Source organism: Bombus vancouverensis, unplaced genomic scaffold, assembly GCF_051014615.1.
Source record: "Bombus vancouverensis nearcticus unplaced genomic scaffold, iyBomVanc1_principal scaffold0079, whole genome shotgun sequence".
NCBI lineage: Eukaryota > Metazoa > Arthropoda > Insecta > Hymenoptera > Apidae > Bombus > Bombus vancouverensis.
This window is the reverse complement of record NW_027468970.1, coordinates 26,166-42,214: the sequence shown is the minus strand read 5'-3', so window position 1 is coordinate 42,214 and position 16,049 is coordinate 26,166. Positions and strand designations below refer to the sequence as shown.

At 35.7% G+C, this 16,049-nt stretch overlaps 2 protein-coding genes across 4 annotated transcripts; one reads left to right on the top strand and one right to left on the bottom strand.

Annotated features, from left to right (window-relative positions):
* Nucleotides 1–3,612: 3,612 nt before the first annotated feature.
* LOC117162555 (uncharacterized) lies at nucleotides 3,613–6,199 on the bottom strand. Its single transcript, XM_076627624.1, has one exon. It carries the CDS (start codon nucleotides 4,833–4,835, stop codon nucleotides 3,711–3,713), a length of 1,125 nt encoding a protein of 374 aa, XP_076483739.1. The 5' UTR covers nucleotides 4,836–6,199; the 3' UTR covers nucleotides 3,613–3,710.
* A 104-nt stretch (nucleotides 6,200–6,303) lies between these two features.
* On the top strand, nucleotides 6,304–8,111 carry LOC143305075 (survival motor neuron protein-like). Of its 3 annotated transcripts, none has more exons than XM_076627626.1 (6): nucleotides 6,304–6,440; nucleotides 6,630–6,812; nucleotides 6,938–7,052; nucleotides 7,440–7,737; nucleotides 7,857–7,936; nucleotides 8,005–8,111. In XM_076627626.1, exons 1-6 carry the CDS (start codon nucleotides 6,396–6,398, stop codon nucleotides 8,061–8,063), a joined length of 780 nt encoding a protein of 259 aa, XP_076483741.1. In that variant the 5' UTR covers nucleotides 6,304–6,395; the 3' UTR covers nucleotides 8,064–8,111. The 3 variants fall into 3 exon arrangements, with proteins under 3 accessions (XP_076483741.1, XP_076483740.1, XP_076483742.1); XM_076627625.1 differs by having other exon boundaries at nucleotides 6,328–6,449; XM_076627627.1 differs by having other exon boundaries at nucleotides 6,430–6,460.
* Nucleotides 8,112–16,049: the final 7,938 nt, after the last annotated feature.

Genomic DNA, 16,049 nt, shown 5'->3' with positions numbered 1-16,049 from the left:
AAAAATGGGCGTTTCCCGTATCATAACGTATTTTATAAACCGTAAATTATAGAATTGGTTATAGTATACGTATGTACATATGTATATTCCTAAATTATTCCTAGATAGAGTCACTTTCTTCACCCCAATATTTTCAAATTCAAAGCCATAAAGGAATATATTACTTATCTTTCGGTGTTTTGCTATCAAAGTTCCCCCCCCAAAGGGACCCCAAATAGTACAGGTATTGTACAATTTATCGCCCTCTATTTCAGGCATCGTACCACCAACTACATAGATGTTGTTTTCTTTAGCTGCGTTCGATGAAGCAACGCTCGTTTCACCATCAGGAATACTCTCGACGTATTTTGGAATGTACTCTGCATTGCAATATTTCAATTAATGAAAAATAACTGTCTTTTGTTCCAACCATAAATTAAATTGAAATGTTTGTCAGTTTTTTATTTTCTAAATTATTAAAATAACTAAGTTTTATATTTCGACTTAATTAAATATGCAATTACTTAGCTAATAGTATATATAATAAATTGTTTCTACAGGTTCAAAATGAAAAATGAATATTTAGAAATATTTAATTACGACAATGCTATTTGTGTTAGCATCAGTGGCTTGTTACTCAACGACTTTGCTAGTACTTTTTGAAACATAAAGTTAGTTTTCAATTAACACTTATACTAGAGGCGGAATTATAAATGCAAAATAATTGATAATACTAATTTATAAGTACCTAATTATTAGTATCTTAAAAAATATATTTATACAAAAATCACGATAATCATGAAAATGGGGAAATCCTATATTCTCGACTCAATTCACAATTTATTTTGTATATTAATTAGATTTGTGACGGATGAAAAGAGAGGGAGAGTTGTGCGTTTCGTCCCGGGACTACCGGTGGACTCGTCAGTAAGGCTATGCCCGGTAGTCCCTGCCTTAGACGTAGAGGGAGTCTCGCTAGGGTCGGTATTTATATCAATCGCTCGTATATTCGACCGCTAGCGAGTTAGACAGACAGACTCGTTGTCGTCGTAGCCCTCTAGTGTTGGCGGTTGGTACCCGCGGATCGCGCGGGAGGTGTTGCACCGCGTTGTTGCCTCGACCTGTCGGCGTCCTGTTGATACCGATCCGCCACAGATTCCGCGCTCATCAGTACGTACTCACTGGCGACATCGAGAAAATGTATCGGCAATTCCTCGTACGACCAGAGGATCGGAAATATCAAAGGATATGTCCTAAATGTCCTACGGTGTCGTTATGGTTTTCCTTTATTGCTTGTATTATTTCGTTTTCGTCTAGTTTTAAGATGGGATTAGGTGCATAAGTAATTTTCTTGTACGTGTCGTTAAAATATATTAGCGTGAGTTTAATCTGTGTTTTCTCTAATTCAGTGAAATCGTTATTTCCTATGCCGATTTTTGTTGTATCTTTAAGAATTTTGTAAAGTCTTCTGATCCAAAGTGTCTCGTCGTATTCTCCTAAGTCGTTTCGAGTTAATTGGTAAAATGTTTGGTCATTTGGTTTAATTTCTAAGAGTTTCGGATTCTCGTTGTTGTCTTTCCATGCGTTGAATGAATTAGTGTGATCAATTACTAGGTCGAGGTTAACTACTTCGTCGCGAGTTACTGCGTGAACTCTAGATAAAGCGTCTGCAGCTGTGTTATCTTTACCCTTTGTATATTCGATTTCATAGTCATATTCTTCGAGTCTAAGTCTCCAACGAATCAGTCTGCTAGAAGGGTCTTTGCAATTGTGTAGCCACTTAAGAGCTTGGTGGTCGGTTCGAATAATGAAGCGTCGTCCTAACAAATATTGTCTTAATCTTTTCACGGCCCATAAGATGGCTAAGAGTCCCTTTTCTGTCGTGGTATAGTTTCGTTCGGGTGGATTCAGTGTTCTTGAAATGTAACAACAAGGATGACCGTCTTGCGACAGTATTGCTCCTAGTCCTTCGTTACTTGCGTCGGTAGTTAAGGTAAAGGTTTTGTTAAAGTCTGGATAAGCTAATATTGGGAAATTACAGAGTTTGTCTTTTAAAGTATCAAAGCTAATCTGGTGTTTGTCAGTCCAATGGAATGGTGTGTCCTTTCTTGTTAAGTCTGTAAGGCTTTTCGCGATTTTGGAAAAGTTTCGAATAAATTTGCGGTAATAACCTGCTAAACCTAAGAATGATTTCACGTCCGTGGCACTGCGGGGTAATCGAAAGTTTTTTACAGCGTCTAATTTCTTGGGGTTTGGTTTGACTCCTTCGGATGAAACTACATGGCCTAAGTATTCTAATTCCGGTTTTATGAATTCACATTTGTCCGGTTGCAATTTAAGTCCTAATTCTCTGAGTCTCTGAAATACTATCGTGAGGTTTTCGTTATGTTCTTGAATCGTTTTTCCGAATATCACTATGTCATCCAAATAAACAAAGCAGTATTTTCCTACAAGTCCAGCTAAAGCTCTGTCCATTAATCTTTGAAAGGTAGCGGGTGCGTTTTTAAGTCCGAATGGCATTCGATTGAAATGAAAATGCCCTTGCGGTGTCGAAAAAGCGGTATATTTTTTAGATTTCTCGTTCATTGGAATTTGATGGAATCCTGAGGATAAATCAAGTGCCGAAAAGAATTTTGCGTTTCCTAGTTGTGTTAAAATGTCGTCTATATCAGGTAAAGGGTAAGCGTCTTGTTCTGTGAGTTCATTTAGTTTCCTGAAATCGATAACTATCCTCCATTTCTGTTTTCCTGAGGCGTCTAATTTTTTCGGAACTACCCATACCGGAGAGTTATAAGGGGATTCGGATTCTTCTATAATATTTTTCTTCAACATGTCTCCTATTTGTCGCGAAATCTCGTCACGGTGACATTCCGGTGGTCTATACGATCGCGTGTTAATAATTTTGTCTTTGGTTAACGAAATTGTGTGCTGAGTTAAATTAGTACAGGGTAAAAGATCGGTTTCTAAATTAAAGATGTCAATATAATGGAGGATAATCTTTTCGATGGATTCACGGATTGGTTTTTCAATGTGATCTGTTCTCACTAGGCTTTTTAGTTTTGATACGTTGGAAAAGTCATGAGAATTTTGAATATTGCTAGAAATTTCAATGTTTTGCTCACCAGTGTTGATAAAACATACTTTAGTTGGTTTGCCTTCCAAATAGATTGTTTGAACTCTGTTTTCTCCAGGAGTCAAATGTATTGGTTTCTGAAATAAAATGGTTTTGTCGTTTAATCGGATTTTGTCATTGGATATTGAATAGTTATACTTCTCTAAACATGGTAGCCCAATGATTCCGTCTTCGATAATAGGGAAATTGTTCGGTACTATGTGAAAAATGTGATTTTGTCCAAAAATTCGTTTCATTACGTATTCGTTAGTTTCGTATTTGTCTCGTCCCATAGAAAATTTTTGTTTAGGCCCTATTTGTATCGCGTTGACAGTTTTGTTACGTTTCACCAGGTTTATTCCTGCTCCTGTGTCGACCAGAAATACTCGCTCTTCGGTTCGGGTTGACAAAGGTATTGCGAGCAGTCTTCCCGTGGCGATGTTGACTCGTATGTCTCGTACGGTTCGTCCATCTCTTGGTTCGATGTTGTTTCTTGTATTTCGTCCCATTCCTGGACTGCCTGAATCCTTGCGGGTGGTTGATCGCGCTGGATCGGTGGTAGAAAATTTTGACACTTGTTGGCAATGTGTCCCAGCTTTCCGCACTTGAAGCACTTCATCTACGCGCGTTCAGCAGGTGATCTATTTTCTACTTGGTTAAACGTAGCAGGTTTCTGAGCTACTGGCGTGTTAGGCGATCTTGATGGTACAGATCGTCTTACCTGCATATGCTGGTTGTCGGGGCGATTACTAACCGAAGGTAAGCGATTACATGACCAATTAGGTTGTCGTTCTTCTCGCAAGTAGCGTTCTACATCGGCTGCCTTTTTTTCAGCTTCCGGAAGATTCAAGGGTTCACTGCTTAATAGTATTCGTCCTATGTCGCGTCTGAGTCCCTTTAGGTATACACGAACAGTCTTCTTCGTGATTTCTTCAGTCATAATTTTACGCGTTAGTGGTTGTGGGTACTCATTGGTTACTGCGTACAGCAAACGGTTGAGTATTCTTCTAAACCGAATATTAAAACTTTGCACTGATTCCTCGCGTCCCTGTCTCAACTCTCGTAATTGTTCTTGGTACTCATCCGAAGTCAGTTGTGCTGCTAAGTTATTTCTCAGTGCGTCGTACAGATCACTGTAACACTCAATAGGAATGTTGCGAATACTTTGGGCTGCTTTCCCCACGATTTTTTCCACTTTTATTGCTTTTAGCAATAGATCTTGCTCCATACAGCGATCCTTCATACTTCTCACTTCTTTGATGAAGTCTTCAACTCCTACATCATCATCTCCGTTGAGCGTTGGGATGTAGCGTATTGCATCCTTAGCTCGTAGAGTGGGAGGAGCGGGCGGAAAATAGCCTCTTTCTTCCACCTCGGGTTGTTCGATGTCGAGGTGGACAGGTGGGGTGTCTGGAGCTGCTAACCCTGACAGTTTGCGTGCTTTTGCCATATTCACGGTGCGATTGATTGCTGTCGACGCACTTTCATTGTCTTCGGTGATAATGGAAGCAAATTCATCGGTCGCAGGGGATCCGAACCCAGTCCGTAGCGCTGCGACGGTTTTTCCGAGATTCTCGATTTCTGCTGCCCTGTGTCTGTTCTCTTCGTCATTTTGCATAGACAAACGTAACATTTCCTCTCGTAAAAGGGCAATGTTCTCGTTCTGTTTTTGAATACTGTCCCATATTGCTCGCAACATTGGGTCAGTTGAGGTTGAAGTTTGAGATTCGTTTGCCTTAGACATTATTGCGCTGATTTATAATTTTCAGACGAAGACGAGTCTTGGCTACTGAAGCTAAATTTTCTTTCACGGTAACGTACAAAGGAATTCAGTTTACCTTTTATTGTTACTTCACTTGGTTCGCGATAGTTACTTTGTTGTTGCGGATGACCGTAGTCCCAAATAATTCGATCTTCCGTAGATGATGAATGTCTTTTGGTTTCCGAACAAACATTTTTCACTATCCTGGCAGGATCGCCAAAATGTCACGTAAAATAACAAAATAAAAAAGGAATTTGAGGTAAAAAAATAAAAAAAGAAAACTTTATTTTTTTTCTAACATCAATACACTTTACAATCTACTTCCGAACTCTAGGCGTGACTTTCTAAGACTGACTCTTATGATTTTATTTTCGATCGGATCCGATTACTTTCTTTTGTCATCCCTCCACATCCCCACCGTCCATGCATTTGCTAGGCGTCCGCGATCGTTGCCACGTGCTCTTTCTTCTAGAACCTTCGGTGGAAGGACCGTTGGGATGTTGATGGTTCATTCATGATGGTTCAGCGATATACATTGTCGCCGAGTGCCGCCACATCTTTATCTCTATCGTCAGTCCGTCGGATTTGAAGTATGCCGGTCGTGACATGCTCTTCGGGCCACACGTTTTATGATACAAGACCAGCAAAATGATCAATGTGTAATTTTACATATCTTACATTTTTTCCAAATGAAATATTGTTTTTATTAAACGTTTAAAACCTCAGGCAACATTTATTTCATCTGATTTCAGTTTTACAAATATATATCTATAATACATATCTGTATAAATTACGGTCTGGTTATATCAAACAGGGACCGACACTCGCTAGGGAAAACTGCCCAAAAATTGAATCGTAAAAACCAATATGAAAGACAACAAATTTCTCGTTCTGCGGAACAAATAGAAATGAGCAGAGTATCTTTATCTTTATCTGAGACATTCAAAGCGTATCACGCATACGCTAAACCTGAAGAAAACTTTCTTGTCTTCCATGTTCATTTTTCCCTTTCCATTTCCGAACGGTTTCTTCTATATTTATTTATATGTTCGTGATTGATGCTATTGACAACATACAACTAAGGGGAAATACGAATAGTAATAGATAGATGTATAATTCATTATGCAATTTTATAGAATTAAATCTTATTTATCTTCAGATATAAAAACTATATTTACCAGCTGAAACACTAACGCATATGCAGTATAATATAATCTACTTAACAATCTCGTTTTAGTTATAATATGTGATTAATTCTTTTGCTATTTCGCTATAAACAGTTTCTTGTGCATACAATATTTTTTTATAGTATTCTAATATATTGTTAGATATTGTAAGGAAAGTAAAATACAGTTATTGAAGTTTGGGAACATTCAATGTTAACCTTGCTTCAAAAAATAATCTTTCGAATGAATGGGGAATAGATTTTTAGTATTATAGTTGGCATAATGTCATCATTGTTTACAATGTGTTAGAGTTAAAGAAATGAGACAAATTAATATTTCAGAAGCAAATTCAATATTTAAATGATGTTATTTTAAAATGGCAGATGATATGAATGTTCTTTTTATACGAGGAAATGGAAACGTATGTATGGTAATGGAAACGTAATGGTTTTAACATTATTTTAGTACAAGATTTTAGCATAATAGTAATTAACAGTATCCACTACCTTTTAGTCAATTTTTGAAAAATGACATATATGATAATTTGCAATAGTTTGATAATAAAATACTTGTATCAATATTAATAACGTATAATTTGCTATCTCAAAAGGATACAGACACAGCCAATGATAATGTTTGGGATGATAGTGCATTAATAGAAGCATATGATAAAGCAATAAATTTAGCAATAGAAGAAGTTATCAAGCGAATGGGAATGGATGTTGGAAATTCTCAACCGAAAGAAAACCTACAAAATCTTAAGCAGCCTAAACACGCAAGTAAATTACACAAGGTTGTGATTTTGATAGAATATTACAAATTTGATACAGAATATTATTAAATATATTGATTAAGAAGCAAATTATTTTATTTTGCTATTTACTTATATTTATTTGTATACACATCTTTTCTCTATAGAAATGGATCATAGGAGCACCTTATCGTGCAATATACTCAGAGGATGGAGAAATTTATGAAGCTATAATATCAAAAATTTACGAAAACAATGGCACGTGTGTTGTAAAATTTGTAGGTAATACCTTTAGCATGATGGTTATGTCAATTAAGAAATGTACTAAAAATACATATATATATGAAGTAAAGGCTTTCGCATAGTCTATCACAGTGTCATTCAGCAGGTCCTTAACTGGGCAGGAGTACCTGTCAATGTCTATGGGGAGACCCGTGGGATATAGGGTCATGAACCATAAACATGCATGTTACTTATTGTTCACTATTAGCTGCTTGGAATATAATTCTCCTCATTAGACGAGTGATTATTACTACATATATCAAGGCAAACATTTATACATATACATTTATGCACGGGAAATTCTAATACATTGCCTGTAAGGACAGTAACTGAATGGCACTCAGTAATTCTATTAAATGACAAAAATTTCTTTTACTTTGTGTTTAGGCTATGGTAATACAGAGAAAGTCGAGTTGAGTTCTCTTTTAGAATCAGAAGGTTTGCAAAGTCAAATAGCACAACAAAAGAAAGCTTTGGAAGAGAAATTCAATGAAGAGAACGATGAGACTTGTGAGACTAATTTTTCTACAAATGTAAATTCGAAAAAATATAATGTAGAAAAAATGGATTGTGACTCTGAAGAAGCAAATGCGTATAAACATCACTTCATACCGGGACCATCTTTCAATTCGATGACTGATATAATGCCACCTGCACCTCCTTTACCACCACAATTAATGGCCAAGTAAGTACAATTTAAAAATTCTAATGGAATGCTGAATACTTCTAATATTAATAAGTAATTTGGAATAAGTTTAACATTTTATTTGGAAAAAAATACGAAATTTTAATAAAATGTACTAGATTACCAGATAATGATACAGACGCACTTTCAAGTATGTTGATGTCATGGTATATTAGTGGTTATATGGTATATTACACAGGTAATTATTTCATATAAGTATTTTATTGTATATTAAATTTTCAATGGACTATGTTATTTCTTTTGTAGGTTATTATCATGGTTTGAAACAAGCAAGAAACAATCAAGAGAACAGGAAGAACTGTTGATTATATCAATTTTTTCAATAACAATATAACAATAATATAAGATATAATAAAATATAAAACTCATTGTATTTATTTACTTCAATTATTTGAAATAAAGAACAGCTTTATTTTCATATAAGACTTTAAGACTTTTTTAAAAATAATTACTAAGATAAGAAAACATAAAAAACATATTTTTGATAAAATACACTCACATATATATGTCGGGTTATCATTAGCATTTAAGGCGCGTAATGATCCTTCGTTTGAATTAGCCATTGTTTTACGAAACAGAGAATATATTTACGCGAATAAACAAGATTTTACAAAATATTATGAATAATGAGTTTAATAAATAATAAGATTAACAAACGATAAGTTTAACTAATAATTAGATTAAAGATTAATAAGTTTAACGAACAATAAGAGGAACGAATAATATGTCTTACGAATAATGAATTTAACGTATAATGAGATTAACGATTGATAGGTTTCACGAATAATGAATTTAATTAACGCTATTAACAATGTTCCGGGGTTCAAACGAATCCACGGTCAACGGGATAACTCTTTACTATGTGTAGAATAATTTTAAACACAAAATACAGTTGCTGAGACACTCGGTAAATTGCTCGATGTATCACTTTCCAAGGCGATCACACGAATGAATATCTGATGAAAATCTTTTTCGCTATACGACTGCATTTGTTTGTTATATGCTCGCTGGAAACATCGAGAAGGTTCCAATCGTTGTTGCTAGGCAATTTCTGTCAAAAGTTTGTTGTATACTCTTTGGAAACATCGAGAAAGATTCAAACGCCGTTACTAGGCAGTTTCTGTCTGGAGATTGATTCCTAATACAACGTGTGTCCCATTATATCGACATCTCTAAAGTACAATTCTATGTGATTTCTAGGGAGAACAATACAACCGATCCACACCTTCGTCAGGCAAAACGTTTATCCCGTGACCGTGGCTACGTTCGGCGACCAGCTGTCACCTCGAACCCACTTTCGCTTTCACAAATATCAAACAATTACAAATGACAATTGCTTAATTACAGTTATGATAAAATCTAGGCTAAAGCATTAGAAGGCTTCCTCAAAATTGCAAAGGGAAGGCTCCGGTTTTCCTTTCATCTCCGACATATATAATACAAGGATATAATACAACCGAATATTTTAAACTTAGCCTATAGCGCGTGCGCGCACACACACGCACACACATGACACACATGACACACATGACACACATGCGCGCGCACACATGCACACACATGCGAATGATTTCTCGAACGATAATCCATTTATTTATATTTTTCAATATCTGTCCTTACGATTGCGTATTTATTTGTTCCACGTATCATATTTATCTATTTGCATAACTGTAGGTGACATTTTTTTAAACAATTTTGCTAATATTTCATAACTTTTTAATTCATATTTCAAAGTGGTAACAGGTGTTTCTTTCTTTTCAAGTCTCCTCCATATCGGGCTTATTTCTAGTAGCCACGCTTGCTTACAAAGCAATTTTATATCTGCACAAGAATATCTTTCAGTACATTTTACTATGTGGTTTACAATATCTGTATTTTCTAATAAGTGGTTGCTAAGGTATAATTTGAATATACCAAGTCGAGCAACTTCATTGGGTAATGATACGTATATTTGCTTTTCGAGACGCCTGAGTAAAGCTGCATCAATGTCCCTAATAACATATTTACAATAAATATTATCGTTCTATTATGCTAATAATAATGAAGGAATACTTCAAACAACACAATAACATATTTGGAATTTGGAGAAATATTACGATATTTTCTACTTAGAAAACATTGAAATAACGTGATATACGTACCAAGGGGAATTAGTTGTAGCCAGAAGAACTACATTAGAATTCTCATTAGACACTAATCCATCCAATCTAGAAAGAAGTTCTGATCTGAATCTCTTTGCAGGTTCAGACAATATACAGTCTCCTTTATTTGTGGCGATCCAGTCAATCTCGTCGATAAAAATAATTGTAGGCGAATGACTATAGGCAAGTTCAAATAAAACCTGTTCAGTTTAACAAATGTATTATTCATTAAATATTATATTCGAAATTCCTTAAATTCATTGCCTCATCACGAATATGATATCATTTTGTTTTCCAAACAACTATTCTATTTATATATAAATGACGAAAAATAAAATCAAATCTTTTTATACCTAGAGAAGTCTAGTCTCCTTCATAGACAAAGGAACAAAGAAACTTACATAGACAAAGCAACTTACACGTATATACTTCTCGGAATCGCCTCTCCATTTGCTGACCAATGAGCTGGCAGTTATGTTAAAAAAAGGTGCAATGGCATTCTGTCGCGACTGCCTTCGCTAACTTCGTTTTCCCTGTTTTGTATATTTCTTGTAAACACGTACAGAAATGAAAAGAATACGAGTATCTTACCTGTACCAGGTGGGCCGTACAGCAAAATACCTTTCCAGGGGGAAAACGGGCTATCAAAAAAGATATGATACTTAAGGGGATACACAACGGCCTCCTTAACAGCGGTTTTACATTCCTCTAGGCCTATAACGTCATCCCAATGTACATTTAATTTGTTTACTATGATCTCCTGTGACGATACAAAGATAAAATGGCGTCTTCTCTATATTAAGTAAGTGTTACGTAATTTGATATTTGAAGCGTTACTGAAATCATGTCATCGTCGATATACGTTGGACGGTTTATCGACGGGAATTTTTTCGTTTAAAAGGTTTACGATACGTATATTAATCGAAAATAACTTACGCATGAGATGTCCTCAGCAATCTTTCGTAATTCCGGATTATCTGAATAAAGCTTTTCAATGCATTTCAATATCTTCGATTGCATGGATTGTTCCATTGGGACGTTAAATAGCTCTTCTGATGAACGTCCATCACTCTCATTGGGGAATATTGACGTCACTGTCATTGCGAGATTAATATGATTCGTATTGTCATCAGTTATCTTCTGCTGTAGATTCGTCTCTTTCACAGGCTCACTTCTCGCTTGTTTACTAATAGATTTGGCTTTTGTCTCAATACTTCTACAAACACTGGATCATATTGTAATACGATACATTGAATACGATACGTTGAATACGTTGAATACCGTTTAATATCGTTAAATAATTTAAATTCTTCCGTTTTGCTTGCATTTGTCACTTCCCTCGCCATTTCCCTTCCAGTTATTTTCTTACACAATATGGGATATTTTTGAAATTTCATCTTGTAATAATTTTCATACTCTACAACGATAATTTCCAAATCGATGTTGTCGCAGACCCGATGTTCGGGAGATAGACGAGCTTCCCGGAATAATACATCGCTAATGTCTATATACCTAAAAAAATGTAGTTTTTAATTAATTATAGTTTTTAACTGATTAAAAATATTTTTCGCAATGACTGAACACTATAAGATAACCATCAAACAACTGTTTTATCTCTAGGTAAGACAGGCAAAAGAATGCATTTACTATATAAATCCTCGAAGATAATTTCTTGTCTTCTGCTCTTTAATTTCCAATTTTTAGATGGATAAGAATAATTTGAATTTATATTTCATATATTTGTTTATAACTAGTTAATCTACATTATCGATTGAGTTATTCTTAACTACTGAATTACCGATGTCGAATTTTCAAATTTGGCTTCGCCTTCCCTTTCCACGATGTCCACTGATTTCTATTTCGATTGGTCACTGACACTATTCAAAAAAATTGGAACTAGGAATATATTTTAATTATAATATACTCACCCATTGTGTTCCAAATAATCACATACAAGGTATAATATGTTCCGATGACGTTCCGAAATACGACTCTCCTCCTAATATAATTATTTTTTCATTACAATAATATAAGTTTTTTCATGTAATTTTTTGTTACATTTGCGAATTCAACGAGTTACACATGATTTTTCATGAAACACGAACGTTAAAAATATTTGATACAGTCTAATTATAAAAATTGTTAGAAGCAAAAGTCATAGATACTATGTGCGAGTATCGCATGAAACGAACAGCTATTAAGAGAACTGCAGCAATATTACAAATCAAATAACAAAACACACTCGTCTGTGACGTGGAAATTCTAAAATCTAAAATCTAGAATATTCCTTACCTTTTTTCGCAGATTATAAAATATCTTATTCATACTACCTTGCATCGATAAATCACCGTTCATAGTGACACTTTCAAATCGCCTATCGTTTCTCAATGGATACGAGAATTTCCGTTTATTACTTTAAAAACAACCCGTCCATTACGTTTCTCTTAAAAAATTCTTTCAACTCCGTTGAAAACCGAGCATCAAACAAGAGACAAACGATTTGTTGTCATGGAAATGTTTGGTTCACACATAAGCAACGCACAAATATAATGATAGAATAGCTGAGTGTGTGTACTGTATAGTAAGATGGATGCAACATGGAAATAGAAAGAGAACACCATGTATAGATACTTCCTGTCCTTGTTTAATCAAGCATGCACACTAGTGGACACTGACGCTGCTCGTATACCCCTGTTACATATTTCCTGTACAAGTGCGCGTCATTAGACAAGGACGGAACATCCTCTTTCTACTTCTCTATCGCGTTTTTAGTTCGCTCACGCGCTCTGTACTTATATCTATTACATTTCCACCATAAGCAGCGGCCGTGTAGTGACTTACAAAAGTTCCGAACGGTTCCATCCTGGGCGGACGGTTAATTGCGTTCGGTACTTCGAGGCAGGAAGGTGAGTACAGAATCGCTCCTCTTAGTACTCTTATTAGAAGTGTTATCATCGAATATAAGTTTTTTCAATAAATTCTTATCGTTTTACAATCTTTCTAGAATACAATGACGTCAGCAATCGATCATTTTCGCGAATTTATTGTAAATTAATTGGGGGAATATCTGGAGTTCTTTATCGGTTTCGACTGTAAAATCAGCAACTATTCGAATTTTTCATTCATAATTGTGACGTTTTCGACTCTTCCGTTGCCAAGACCCTCTTGAGAGATTTTTGGCACGTTCCATCACCTTTGTTAAACGAGTGCACATTGGTGGATATATTGATTTTAAAAACCAATACGTGAACGAGGTTTATTATCTCACTGGGACAAAGAAATCCGTTTTATTCGCGAATTTTCCGTGTTTCTTCTTAATTTTCGTAAGTGTCTGGCGCGGAGCATTATTTGAATGAACTTTTCATCGTTCAGATTATATTTCGTTTAAAAAGATTGAAATTGATGTCGAGAAGAAATGAAACAAGGTGCTCGGGCATTCCATCGTTTCCCGGGGAAAGAGAAATATGAAAAAAACGGTCGTTCTTCCTTCTGCCATTTTCGTCCATTACCAAAATGGTATGACCCAAATGTCCCGGGTCATGAATCAATCAAGCGAATTTTGAATAATTTTTGAATAATATCCAGTTAATAATTTGTGAAACAAATTAATTTCATTTTATCGTTGGAAACAAATTAGTTGGATTTTTCTTTCTTTAGCAGTTTTCGCCGGAGTTGACCTGACGTGCTACTTCAGTTTCCATCTTCGCTTCTCGAAACTTCCAACGTCCTTGGTGTTGGAGTCTCCTTGCCCAGGTGAGTACATAGCTTCTAGATACTCGTCGCTGTTCATCCTTACGAGCCTCTCGAGCTTTAGTTGTCAATTGTTATCGTTAAAGGAAGAGAAGCTCGCGACAGATGTTATCGAACAAATCGTTTGTTCTCGAAAAGTTCGAACTTGTTCGTTGCGTTTGAATATATATGAACGGACTCCATTTTTCATGACATCTTCATGATTTGTCATGTCGTGAGTATAGCTTCTGACTACCATATGTTTGTGATTTATGTGAAATTTGACCACTATACCGTGATAGAAAAATACTTCCAATGAATTATAAATATTTTACATTGTGAATTATAAATATTTGTTACAAATTATATCGTACTTGAGGTGAAAATGAACCATATATCTGCTTATGGAATACGAGGTAGTAAATCATTCGAAACATAATAACGATTAATTAAGCACATATACAATAACGTTTACGAATGAATATTGCGAATTATTGTATGGCTTTAATGCGGTATTTAATGTTTTGATTGCGGTCTTTGAAATGGTATCATAGGTGCTGATATAATATCGCGCGAAAAAGGAAAGACCAGTGGTTAATATTGCAGGTGCACCAGTGCGTTGCGCTCGTCGGGGGTGGTTTTGATGCCGGTGCCGAGGAGAGACGCAGAACGTGTTCGATCGACCCGCGAACGTAGCCCGTGCTCATACTGCGACAGAGTTCGTTTCAGTTAGGCTCAGTCGCTGTTTGTCCGTCGACAGCGTATAGTCGCGTCGGCCTACGATTCTTTTTTTCTTCTTGTTTCTTGCGAACTCTCTCGCAACAGCCGTTCTATACGTACGCCGCCAGTATATCGCGTGATCATCGTTCCCGTTGCTTCCCTTACCCTCTCACGTCCCTCGAAGAAGACCTCCCTTGGTTTTTTCCTTGTTTGGAGGGAATTCATCGCTCGGACACATGGACTGCGAAGCACGAGGGTTGATCGAGGCATCAGCGTGATGTACTTTTCAGGTTTCATATTTTCTCTATGATACTTTCTAAGGAGAATTTGGAAGATATACATTTTTAGGAAATAAAGGTTTTTATGGAGTCATCGATAGGTTAGAATTTAATTAACTCTCTTATAACAGGTATTCCAATTTTTTAATATATAAATTTAGTTTCCTCTATGGTGTTAGAGAACATAATGCGGGCATTTTATGATATAACGAATATATTCGTATATATTTTAGTTTATTCATTCGTCAAATTTCCCTAGTAGGCCGGCCTGCAGCTCACATGCAGCACTTAGTAAAAATTTGTTTTGTTAGAGGTTGGCCATTCTTCTTGCTATAAAAATATCGTGAAGTCATATCATATGATAAAGCACCTTCTGAAAGCTAGATGCTCGATAACGAGCCTAATGATTCTCGGTAGTTTGTAATGTCAAGCTTTGAATTGGCGAGATCGCTCTGCTGTCAAACCGCCGTCCAGCGGCGACCACATTCTTTAACCACGTTCAAGGGGTATATCACGCTACAGAAACCATCAAAGGGTTTGCAAGTTAGTTGCCTTTTAGAAGTGGGGCAGTTGGTTGTTACATGTAATCCGTAGTTGCTGGCTGTTCTCCTTAGTCACCATACATCATAGAGACGACAGTTATAGTCGCCAGTTGTCCTTGCTAATGGTTGCTTGTTGTCGCTAGTTAGTTCTCGTTATCGTTATGTATTCCATCAATCACGCGAAATTTAACGTATGGGAATTTATTCTTCTTTATTCTTTCTGTAGGGAGATTTTTTAAGACGAGGAAAATATAGAATATTTTAAGACGACGGTAAGGTTTGAATTTAAGTAACTGTTTTATGATACAACAAAGTGGAAAAACGATTTAATTTTATAAAGTTTAAGGTAATTTTTTAAAAAACTTCGAATTTAAAAGATTCAAATAGATATCTTAAACGTAATTAAACCCTCCATATCGTAAGAAATTAAATGAAATTGCGCAAGAAAGTTAATACATTTAATGTATTATTTTAAACATTTATTTAAAAACATTTATTTAAAATTTAAGTGTAGGCGTTGACGCGCGCGCGCCATTCGAAGCATTTGTCAGTTCGTTACATCTGCGGTAAAAGTTGTAACTACGAAGAAGCTTAACATATGGTGCGTCTTAAGACGACAGTAAAAAGTATTAAGAGATTTTTCGAGATTTTTTCTTTTAAGTTTCCAAGTACTTTTTCTATTTAACTTCTTTTTTTTGCATTTTCTAACAATATTCGATAAATAGAGACGAAATATGACAGTTCTTAGTTCGGGGATTTATTGGTTCGAAAGTTACTTCAAAAGTGTTTCTGGAGTTCGTGCGGTTAATACTTTTAAACTACTGAGTACGACTTATTCCGTATGGCTGGACAAATCTTTGTTGATACTGTAAGCGTAACTG

Excerpts from the sequence above, each read along its gene's own strand:
- LOC117162555 (XM_076627624.1), bottom strand. The coding sequence starts at position 4,835 with ATGTCTAAGGCAAACGAATCTCAAACTTCAACCTCAACTGACCCAATG.
- LOC143305075 (XM_076627625.1), top strand. The coding sequence starts at position 6,396 with ATGGCAGATGATATGAATGTTCTTTTTATACGAGGAAATGGAAACGTA. Across the intron at positions 7,738-7,856 it reads CCACCACAATTAATGGCCAA|ATTACCAGATAATGATACAG; the intron begins GTAAGTACAATT and ends AAAATGTACTAG. Across the intron at positions 7,937-8,004 it reads TTATATGGTATATTACACAG|GTTATTATCATGGTTTGAAA; the intron begins GTAATTATTTCA and ends TTTCTTTTGTAG.